Raw genomic sequence first — 12,224 nt, 5'->3', positions numbered from 1 at the left:
TCATCTCGACAATTACAAAGGGAGAGAGTAATATGATATCGAAATAATTCCTTAAAAATATATTCCAAAGATGAATTCTGAATTTGGCATAAATTTCTAAATCTGGATTTGTTCATATTTTAAATTGAATTGGCTATGAAATTAAACATCAAAATGGAAAAAGGATCGTCATTAACTGCCCAACAACGGTTGTTGACAGCCATAAGAGTTTACACTACAGGAAGCTTTCAAAAGATAGCTGGAAACCTTATTAGAGTTTTTTCTGGCATCACAAATGAATAACCCAACTGGCTGAACAACTAAAAGAGGAGAGTAATGGTAAAAAAAGAAGTACCAATGTTTTGTTGAGATTCGTTTAGATAGCATTCAGAAATAGATGACCATCCTCTTGGCAATGAATTTTAAACCGCAATTCAGTTAGCCATCATCTAGATGCCAATCAGCTGTTAATCATTGTTTAACGTAAAGTATCTCTGCAATCAGCCGATCATGGATGACAGGAATAGTCAAGACAATGAACATATTGGTGCAATGACACTCTTTGATAAGTAGAATTAAAGATCATCATAAAATCCAGAAAAGAACACCTTCCATGGCTTTGGCAATATATACTATGAAGGAGATGGTTTCTGTAAACTGAGAAAATACAAGGATAATCAGACTGATACGGGAGAAAGCTAGCTTGAAGTATCTGGTTTCTAAGTTTTAGAAATTTATAGATGAAAAATAAAGAGGAAGGTTGTTGAATTTAAAAGGACAAGCATGAGGTGTTCAAGCATGGAGATCCTTTTAGGAAATCCAGAAAAAAATATAATTTAGACATTTGGTGTTTACTGCATTATATTACTGCACTAGACTTTAATAATACAATGATTATTTTATTTACATTAACTATTTCTACTAAAATAATTAATGTTTAAACCAATTGTAATATTAAATGTAATTATTTTAAATATGAAAATTGTTTGATGTTCAATTAATTTAAAAACTGGTCTATTTGTAACATCCTGATGATGGCTGAAAATGTTTGCTTTGGTGTAAATTAGTGTTTTAGTCTGTTGATTTACAAGAACAACGATACCCTACTTTTGGACCAGAGGCAAAAAATAAGAATGTTATCATACTTTTTTAATGCTATTATGCAGACGACACTGTAACTGCTAGTACTGCCATCTTGCGGTAAAGTCTGCAAACCACGTTAAAAAAAAAGTAAAAGGCAAGAAATTGCATGAACAGTCAAACACCATTTCCTTTTTTTTTTTTGTTCAAGAACTAACGTGAATCAATAACTAGTGATGTTAAACGCTCTGCGGCGTGCCAGTGGCCCCCCTCCAGGAGGTCCATCAGAAGCATAAACAGTCGAACAGCACCTAGTAGAAAACTAAAATGGCATAGAATGCATTGTGAAAGGCAAGAAATTGTAAATATGATAACTTTCTTATTTTTCATCTCCAGTCCAAAAGTAGGGTACCATTGAACTTGTCTCGGTTCCGAGTTCAAATATATACTGAAGGTCCCGAAATACCATAGGGTGCAATCTATAGTACAGCCTTTTGTCTTTCTCCAGATAAATTTTAAAAAATTAATACCAATTTACAAAACTTCTAGTGATTGACAAATAACTTGGAACTATATATATATATATATATTTTTTTTTAAAAAGTTATTCACATATTTTACATAAATTTATTTATTAATTATTTCCAATAAAATAAAATAATCTATCTCAATAATTACTGAAAATACTTCACATTTAATCAATGAAATTTCTTCTAATATAATAATATTTAAGATACAATCAAGATAAAAAAGATATGGCCTTAATTTTATTATATCACAAATTGCTCAAGACTCCAAATTAATTTTTGAAATTATCCTTGACCAAGTTAACATTTACAATCCCTAATTGTCAATCTGTTTAAAATGTGTTGAAAAAAAATTAGTCAATGAATGATTTAGAGAAAGAAAAAAATCACATTTATAGATTATTTTACATCAACAAATTATTTTACTGGAAAGAAATTTTCTTTCAAATGAAGGTTGAATAGGATAATATAAACAAAAAGTAAGCTTTAAGAAAAATTTTTTATAAATTTTTAAGATTGATTACAAGTAATTATATTTCGCTATCTGTTTGAAAGTCTTACACTAATTAATATTGAAATTATATATTAGTGAACACTATGTTGGCCTTATTTATTGCTAGACTTATTACACTGTCACTGGACACAAAACCGGCCTTAGAAAATCACTTTATTTTTCCAAAAAGAATGCAGTTTGGACCTTAAGTCCCTCAACATCAGCATGTTGTAATATAAATAATTATGAAATTTTTGCCACCACATTTACAAAAAGTATAATAAAATCACGACATTTAGTAAAATACTTTATTGTACTTTTTGTAAATGTGGTAGCATCACTTTTATAATTATTTATATTACAACATGTGAAGGTCCGAAATGCATTCTTTTTTGAAAAATAAAGTGATTTTCTTGTGTCCGGTGATGGTGTAATAAGTCTAGCAATAAATAAGGCCGACATAGTGCTCACTAATACATACGAAGACTAGGCAAGGAGCATATCTTAGTAAATATTGCAATTGCAAGTATTACCTGCAGCACTTCCAATGAACAGATTCTTCTAATAAGTTTATCAAATGATGTAGTTCCTACAGTAACAAAAATAGATTTCATCCTGAAAACCTGTAACAATCAAAGAAATTGATTATTAATCTGAAATTATTCAATTTCATACTTCTACCATTAATTAATAATTGTGTAACACAGTGTATATGTGAGATCAGTCTTATTATCATGACATTGGTTCGGCTAAGGGGTCTTTTAATTAGTAAAGACGTAATTATCATGCATAATTAATTTAAGAACAAAATAATTTTCAATTTCATATTAAAATGATTAAATAACAACCTACGAAGATTAAACTGACCTGTACATTAGAAAGAAATAATAAAAAATAAATTATGTCAGGGATAAAACGCTAATGCAAGCGATTGTAACACGAAAGGATCTCTTACTAAATCATGGAAAACCCAAAGTCGTCCACATTGATCTGTTTATCTTAAAAAAAAAAATGGCGGTTTAAAAACTCTCGACTCGGATACTTCGCAACCTCGATTTCGAAACACGCCACGACTGCGTACGAGGCTGTGTGGAAGACATGGCGGTGGGGTGGGTTAGTGTTATTATATACAACACTCGGAGCATATTTCTACGCTAAGGATATTAGATTATCGCACGAATTGACACAAATATGAAAGGTAGGAATGTAAATAAAAGTTTCCGTATAACTTCAGTTAATGTACGTTTTGCAATAACATCGTACGATCGATTACAAGTCGAGCCTTGTGTTCTCTCTTCGGGTCAAGTTTATGCTAATGACGTCAATGTCGAAGGATGTTTTGTTTCCAAAAATCAATCTTAAATTGTAATATAATTTACCATTAATTTACCATTAATTAGTGTTTTAAGATGGCGTAGATCGATGTGAAAGCGATTGAATATCGAAAACAATCGCCATCTCATCTGTGTTGTTATGCGTCGAATATCCGATCTGTTCGGTCTGCCCTATTATTTGTACATTTCACCTACTCTACGTATATTTAACTCATAATATAAGCATCTGATGACGTCAAATTAATTAATGATAATAGATTAATCGCGATTTTAACTTAATATTTACTTTAATTATAATTTTTAATACATTTGAATATAATAAGAACTACTTCAGTTATGTGTTTATTTCAGGTTTATTATTAGTAATTTATTAACAGTTATAAAAATAATAAAAGTTTTTAAGATTTTAACATGGAAACGTTAGAAATAATTCATTTTATTTGAAATAGAAATATTAACTTTGCTGAATTAACAATATGATCATTAATACAATAAAAGTATACAGAACATTAAAACAATTCAATAAATTACATGTGTGTAGGTTATACATTTCACTTAATAAGAGTTAAAGTTTTATCATTATGTTAGTTGATATTGAGATCCTTACATTATCACAAAATATATCATAATTAATTCATATTTCATGTACACTGATCACTGTATGCTATGCGTTTAAAGAAGTTAGTGGCTGTGTTCGGCGGTTCCGGAGCTGTCGAGTATTTTTCTGCCAAATGCCTCTACGATAGTGCTCTTTCGGAACGTGTTTGGTATCTTTCGTTTATGCTACCTATTGCTATCTGAAACTGACTGGTGAGGCTTTTTATTTCGATGCAATGTCACTCGTTCGGCAGATCCACGTTGCTACATAATGGTTACCAATTTGCTCGGTTACAACTGTTGAGTCTGCTAAATGTGACCAATGTTAAAAAGACTTCTTTAAATTTATAGCATAGTGTTTGGTGTTCAACCTATGGAATTGTTAATAAATAGAGATTAGAAGTAGAGACATATTTTGAATATTTGTTTAATTACATTTGACAAGTATTTAGTATTTATTTGTAATATTGCAGTTAGAGGCAAATATAAATTTTGTTTCCTATTTTGTTTTACATCCTATGGTGGTTGTGTGATTTTTAGTCATGTTTGAATTAAAAATTTATATCTAAATTCTCTATTCGACGAGCTATTTTCAGTTTTTTTTAATTGACTGTGTTAAAAGTATTTATAAACATCAAAATGAAAAATTAGATGATAAATATTTTTGAGTCTATATATAGTAAAGTTAAAATACCCTAATGTATATAATCAATATAATGAATATTAATAGAATATTTTTATAAATATTATTTTTTAAACTTTATGCTTTATTAATAAATTTTAAGAGAGAATTGATTAGATTGTTTCATCAATGGTATATTAATCAACCATTACATGAAACTGAAGATAAAATATGATAATGTAATTTAAAAATTTTAAAAACCAAAATAAAAAAAAATACAAAAACGGTTAATATTTTTGTGTTGCTTAGATAATCTTCATTTATTTTAAATAGTTACTTTTAAATAGACTAAAAATATTAGTAAAGTGTCTTTATTTTTTATCATATTTTGTTTAATAAACATAATTTTCCTGTGATGTTATCAATTTCATTCAGTGACTGAATTAAAAATCAACTTGAGTTAAACTATATATTTAGATACAGTGTATTGCTAAAAAGATACAAAGATTATTAAGTTCATATAAACAATATTCTTATAGATATAATGAAAGTTAATTAAGATTACTTTGCTTGTTTTTCAGCAAAGATATTTTAAAATGATATCATTCCTCTAAAGCAGCGTTTTTCAAAGTGGGTGATAACGCCCCCTTGTGGGCAGTGAGTAAATCTAGGGGGCGCTGGAGGCAGGGTACTAAACGGTGATCAAAGGTAAAAGTTCCCTTTCCTCTGTCAAACGGATAAGAGGAAACATTGCATTTAACGGTTTCCAGATGTCGAGAACAATGTACGGTAAGGGCACAAAGTGTGAGATTCATAGAAAAGTTTTCCTAAGAATATTTCCATTCCTTTCTCACATGGGGGTGTTGGGTATAACTTTATGGAACAAAGGGGATGGTGGATCGAAAAAGTTTGAGAATCACTGTTCTAAAGCAAAGAGAGATACTTAAGATATTTTGATTTTTTTTTTTATAGCTGTTGGATATTTGAATTTTCAATTTTCAGGTTGGCATTGAAGCTTCTGACAAATTCATATTCCATATGATTCACTCATCATTATTATATACGAAAAAATTACTTATATATATATAAGTAATTTTATGTGGTTAATGTATATATGTATATATATACATTAACCCTAATAAGAAATATGAGTCATATTGAATAGAGTGAAGAAATAAGAAATTATAAATAACTATTGACACTAATAAATTAGTTGATTAATAATCTTGAGTAACTTCTGAAAAAATTACTATTTATGAATATCGTTATGTAGTAAATCAGTATGGAGGTATAGGCTATTAGTAAGTTATCAAATATGAAATATTAAATATAGAATATGCACATAAAATGTTAACATAACACCCTTGTACACAACATTATTAACATAGAAGTATACTTTTAATTTCAAAATTCTTAAAATGAAAAGATTTTCTGAAATGGAAAATCTGTACAATAATGGATATTGTACAATAATTATAAATTATTATAAGTCTTTACAGCATATAATTTTAACTTCAGATTATTTATATTATAATAAAAAATAATCAGTTAAATAGTGACTTACAGGTAAGATTTTCATGAATGTTATCAGCGTAATAAATAGACTGATTATAAAATTATAAAATGTGTTTTATAAGCACTGTGACTATCAATGTTCTGTTTAATTAAATTTACTCCTGTTATCTATTATATATATATATATATATTTATTTATTCTAATCAACTATACCAGGGATGGCAAACCTATGGCACGTGTGCCCAAAGTGGCACGTAAGAGAAATCATCTGGCACGTAATGTATCATATGATTTCTGTCTTTTTCAGTCATCCTTTCTGTTTATCACCTGATCATCTTTTTTTCAATCAGATTTTTTACATTTATTTGAATTAAAGCGTATTTGTTTAATTTCTTCAAATATCATTATTCGAAGTCTAGGACATTGGCACTCATTAACATCTTTAAAGCTAAGTATGCTTACAATATGGCACGCGGACTCAAAAAGGTTCGCCATCCCTGAACTATACCATACATACTATATATGTATTTAGTGTGTATGTTATAGTTGATTAGAATTTAATTAATTTATGGTAATCATATAAATTACAGCATTTAGTACAATGTTTCTTTAATTAAACTATCTTTATCATTTGTAATATGTTTATTAAACATGCATTTTAATAAAAGAAATATTTATTTTTAATTAATATAATACAATAATAAATAAACAGTATTGCAGTTAGATACATCATCATGTGAAATTTCAATGCAATGCCATAGTGACATTTGTCTTGCAATTTTCAACCATCTTGTATAATAATGGTATTTATAATGGAGGAAAATATACGAAGGCTATTTTTTAAATAAGGTCTGTTTGTTAATGAAAAGAAAAATACTGTAAATATCATTAAAATATATTTTTTTCCATATTTTACATACTTTTATCTACTTTTCTACATAATTTCCATTTTGTTTAAACATTTGTCATACCGCTCAACAATTTTTTGAATTCTGACTTCAAAGAAATCTGCCGCCTGTGAAGAAGCCCAATCCACGACTGCAGTTTTCACCTCTTCATCGTCGTTGAACCGTTGACCACAACGGAACTCCTTTAAGTATCGAAACAAGTGAAAATCACTGGGTGCAAGGTCTGGACTGTGTGGATGATTGTATCAAGTCAAAAACGATAAAGCACTGTCCAATATTTTTGTTTTGTGATCGTCAGAAAGCAATCTTGGAACCACGGAGAACACAATTTTCGATAATTCAGTTTCTCCGAAACAATGGTATACAAAACTGATCTTGAAATCTGTGGAAATTCAATTGATAACGTTGAAATCGTGAATCGTCGGTCCTCTCGAATTTTGTTATCCACATCACGAACCAAATCTTCAGAAATCAGAGAAGGTCTGCCAGGGCGTGGCTCATCATGCACATTAACTCACCCATCCTTGAACATTCATACCCATTTTCAAACTTTACTGTCACTCATAGCATTATCACCGTAAACTTCACAAATCTGACGGTGAATTTCCGCTGCTGCCAAGTTTCTTGCACTCAAGAATCGAATAACAGATCGTATCTCACAGTCGGCGGGAGACTCAGTTTTCTTAAACATTTTAAACTTTTATAGCTCAGCATACAGACAGACGATATGGCTGCAAACAGCGTCAAAACGCGCGCCAAGCTTGCTCGGAGCAGAAGCGCATGCGTACTGGCATGATTGCGCATTATTCTCACTCTCATTCACAAATGGACCTTATTTAAAAAATAGCCCTCGTATGTTAGCAATGTTTATAGTTATGCATATATTAATGAATTATGAACTAATCCAAAATGAGTAAAAGCATAAGTTAATGTAGTTTCATAAACTTGACCAGTCTGATAATGATCTGTACAGAAATTTTAAATTTTACAGATATTGTTATATTCAGAAAAGGATAAAAGACATAAAAATTGAAACTAAAAGTAAATGCTTTTATTAATGATAGTTCCAGCAGCAGAGTTCTTTCTTCTCAAGGAAAAATTTTAAATTTCAATCTATAATGTTAGTTGGTTGCTATTGCAAATTTTTTTAGACCTAAGTTAAAACAACAAAACAATACTCATACTATAAGACTCAATAGCATGATAATCCATAATCAGTTATCTTTAAAAAATATATAATTAATTAATTTATTAATATTTTTAATTAGTCAGAAGAAATATTTAACTGGATTAGAAAAAATCAGATAGGAGAAAACTAGCAAAATATGTGGTATACTACATTGTTGACATTGTTCTGAAAACATTTTTCTGTCATCATAATTCAGATCTCACATATTCTGCATAAAATGTGATGTAGACAGGACTTTCAAAAATTCTCTGTTTACAGTCTTTGACAGATTTACAGTAGCTACTTCTTCAGTATTTTAATAGTTGTTACTTTGTTACATGATCTGTAATTGTTAAGTCTGTCTTACATTATGCCTTTAAAAATTGAGAGCTGTGTTGAATATGCTATTTTGACAAAACAACAAAAAATTATCATTTCCTTGTATATTTATTATTATTATTATTATTATTATTCTGATGGTGTAAATGTAATATTTGAATTATAACATTTCAATTTTTAATATTTGAATTATAACATTTCAATAACTATTATGATGAAGAAGTCATTTTTATATATGATATTAAATGTTTCTTCAGATAATTATCTGAAGAAGATGAATGTTTATATTATTATTCTTTTAGCATGTAAAATTACATGTTCTAACATTTGAATTTCCACAAATGTTTAGAAATTTGAATGTCTGTTATGTTTAAGTTTTTTCGAAATTTTGTCTGAAGATGAGTTGAATGGACTAAAAAAACATTTCATATCTACTATATAAAACTGAAAAACTGGGCAGTCTCTGTCATGGTATGCCAAAAATGGCCACTAGGGGCACCCCTAGTTATTATTTAAATTAACAATAAATGCAGTTTTTTGTGTTTTTGACTGCATTTTAGTAGGGTATGCCGTGAGAAATTCAGTATATTATTATTTTTATTTGTAATATGAATTTATTATTTATACCACAGAATGACACTGCTTAAGTGGGATTATTTTCATGCTAGAATTATGCTAATTATTAATTAATCAAATTACAGAATTTGGCTTAAAGGTAGCCAGTTGAATTCTGTATTTTAATTAATAATCTCTTTATTCTAACACAAAGAATATTTGACTTATACATGATAAAAGTTAAAGTGAACTGAACTTTTGATGTTATGCAGTAATGGCTGTAATTGCAAGTACTAATGCATTTGGACATTTTCTTAGTTTTATTAGTACTTGTTTGATATGTGATAGATCCTGTATTAATATACTCAAAAGATAAAATGCTAAAATATTAGAATATGTAAGAATGTGTTATCAGAATATTAAATGATGTTTTATTAGCATCAAATCAATATTAAACTTTGCAGCAAACTTAGTAAAATCTTTATCAAAACATTTTAATCTGCTTAAAGAAGCTTATGGTAATGACATATTGCATTCACAGGTATACAAATTGACATAAGCACTTTATAGAAAGTTGTGAGTCAACAGAGGATCATCCTCTTTCAGTAGGCTATCTTTAGCAATGAAACAAAGAAATGATTAAATGATTTTCCAAGTTGTAAGAGATCAAGAAAGACTGTAGACAGTCAATAGATATGGCCAAAATTTTGGGGATTTCATTTAGCTGTGTACTTGCCATTTTTTTCTATCATTTTGAAGTTGGGTTTTCTAATGTGACAAATGCCTTGATGCATTGCACTCTTCTAGTAAATATCTGGCAAAACATCAGATACCTGTACTTCTACAACCTCCTTATTCACCAGACCTCACTACTACAGACTTTCATGCTTTTACTAAACAAAAAGTACTGAATGGTCACAGATTTAAATTATCAGAAGAGCTAAAATGTGCTGCAGTTATTGTACTTAAGGAGGGAATGTGGAATGGACTTTTATAAGTGAAACAGACATTGGCAAGTTTATAGTTTCAGAAGATGTGTATTTTGGTTTTAGTCTTCTGTAAATAGTTGTACTATTATAATAAAAGTTATATTAAGAATTTTGTATATTTTTAATCCTCCTTGTTTGGCTATTATAAATCAGGTTGTTTTTGTCTACATATGCTAAATATAATTTAAAACAAAAAATTTCTGGATTCATCTTCCAACTCCATGTTATAATTAAACAATATAAAAAAATTATTAGCATTTAAGATTATATAATCAAACAATTTTCAATTAATTTTAGAAATGTAATCATAAATTTTCCAGAATTATTTATATTTTTATTTATATATATATTATATATTCATGAATTATCTGTTTTTTTTAGAATTTTTGGCCAATTAAACAATCAAGCATTGTTTAATTATCTAATAGTTAAGTTTTAACATTAAAAATGTTTTTTTTTTAATTGTATTTTGGTACATAATATGCTCTAAGCTGTGTTGACACTGTGATATTTGTGAGAGTAACTGTCATGAGAATATTTGATAGTGAAGTGTTTATGTTCATGCAGAAAGCAATGCAGTAGTTTTCAGTAGAAAAGTGGCTAAAGTACTTTATGCTGTATCTGCAATTGTTCAAGAACTTTGTATCAATTGAGAAATAGAAAATGGGTTAGAGACTGGTGAGCAAGGAGGAATGACAAGAGTAATTTTGATAATATTCTAGGAAACAAAGTATGTCTAATCAGGTATTTTTAGAGGAAAAAGACATTCAATTTATGTGGACTCACAAGTGCGATGTCACATTTAAAATGTCTACTCTTACAAGAATGGATTAAACCCAGTTTACATGACGAGTGTGTGAAAATACTCTTGAGAGAATACTTTCAACTATCTAACTCGGTTTAATAATAGAGCAGCTCTTGTTCCATGTTTATTATCCTTCCATATTATTTATGTCTAAATAGTTCTTTCTCATTCTCATGATATATGTAATAAACCTTGAAAGTAAATGCAATAAAATGATTAAGCAATTAAAATATTTTTTAATGAACTTTGAATATGCAGTTCATTTACAAATAGTTATTGTTACAATAGATGATTATGTTATATAAAATTCCAAAACCAATGTTCACGAGTTTTTCATGAAATTTTGTAGAAATTTTAAAAATTACTTTATAAGAATTTTTATAAAAATGTCTTTGTAATAATAAGATATACTCATAATTTATTCATCAATTAAATGTATTAAATTTGTTTAAAAAATCATAGTAAAAGAATTATGATTACAAATTATTAAGAGTATTTCTCACAGTTTTTAATTAATAAATTGTACTAATCATATCCTCAATTAAGTTTGTATTATTTTTCCTAAGGATTTCACAAACAATTTAATTGTTATGTTTCATTATAATAAAATTCTATTCATTAGAGTGCATGCTCATTTCAGTTATTTATTTTTGAAATTTTTATTTGTTAATTCTCTAAATTTGCATATTTTATTTCAATATATTTAAATTTTTTCATCACTTTTTTATATTCTGTTATTTGTTCAAAACTTCCAAACATATTCATGTAATATAATCATTCCTATTCATTAATAGGCTTTAATTCTGAAAAAAATATTAAGTAAAATAAATTACTAATAAACATGAATGTTAATAGTTGTAAAGAAAGGAGTTCTGAACCTCTTAACAACTATTAAGGTTCATGTTTACTCGCTAAAATTATGGAGTCATTGATAGAAAGAGAAGCAAAATAAATTATTGTGGGATGCAGATATTATAATTTTTATTCATAAATTCAAATTATTTTTCAAAAATACACTTTTTCCTCTTATGTGATAAGATATTGATTTTAGCTAACAGCTTCGAAAAATTTTTTATTCACTTAAACAGATTTTTTTCTTGAATTTGTTTTTAAATTGAAAAAATAAATTGCTTAAAAATGTTTCTTACAGAAAAGTTTTAAGACAATTCAAAACAATGTTATACAGGAGTAAGAACCAATATAAAAAGGATGGTTACATTACAAAAATTGACAAAAATACATCAATTAAAAACTAATTTTTTTAGTTTTTAAATTGTGTTAATATTTTAATCTTATCTGCACACAATATTAT

At 27.9% G+C, this 12,224-nt stretch overlaps 2 protein-coding genes across 5 annotated transcripts in view; one reads left to right on the top strand and one right to left on the bottom strand.

Moving 5' to 3' along the window:
- Alg13 (Alg13 UDP-N-acetylglucosaminyltransferase subunit) overlaps positions 1 to 3,521 on the bottom strand; it is a 45,911-nt gene extending 42,390 nt beyond the window's left edge. The window contains exons 1-2 of one of the 3 annotated variants that reach the window (XM_067278485.1): positions 3,470 to 3,521; positions 2,613 to 2,702 (exon numbers count right to left, since the gene is read on the bottom strand). In XM_067278485.1, coding sequence (XP_067134586.1) covers positions 2,613 to 2,702; positions 3,470 to 3,472 — 93 coding nt within the window. In that variant the 5' untranslated portion in view covers positions 3,473 to 3,521. Of the gene's footprint in view, positions 1 to 2,612; positions 2,703 to 2,946; positions 3,108 to 3,469 lie in introns of those variants that run through there. The other 2 variants (XM_067278487.1, XM_067278486.1) reach the window with 2 other exon arrangements.
- LOC136982051 (E3 ubiquitin-protein ligase Arkadia) overlaps positions 3,138 to 12,224 on the top strand; it is an 83,386-nt gene continuing 74,299 nt past the window's right edge. For both annotated transcript variants that reach the window (XM_067278484.1, XM_067278483.1), the window contains exon 1: positions 3,138 to 3,277. The gene's annotated coding sequence lies outside the window, so the exon portion shown is untranslated. The remainder of the gene's footprint in view (positions 3,278 to 12,224) is intronic.

Source organism: Centruroides vittatus, unplaced genomic scaffold (genome assembly GCF_030686945.1).
Source record: "Centruroides vittatus isolate TY-2023 unplaced genomic scaffold, ASM3068694v2 contig_801, whole genome shotgun sequence".
Classification (NCBI taxonomy): domain Eukaryota; kingdom Metazoa; phylum Arthropoda; class Arachnida; order Scorpiones; family Buthidae; genus Centruroides; species Centruroides vittatus.
The sequence above is the reverse complement of the archived record's forward strand: the minus strand, read 5'-3'. Positions and strand labels throughout refer to the sequence as shown.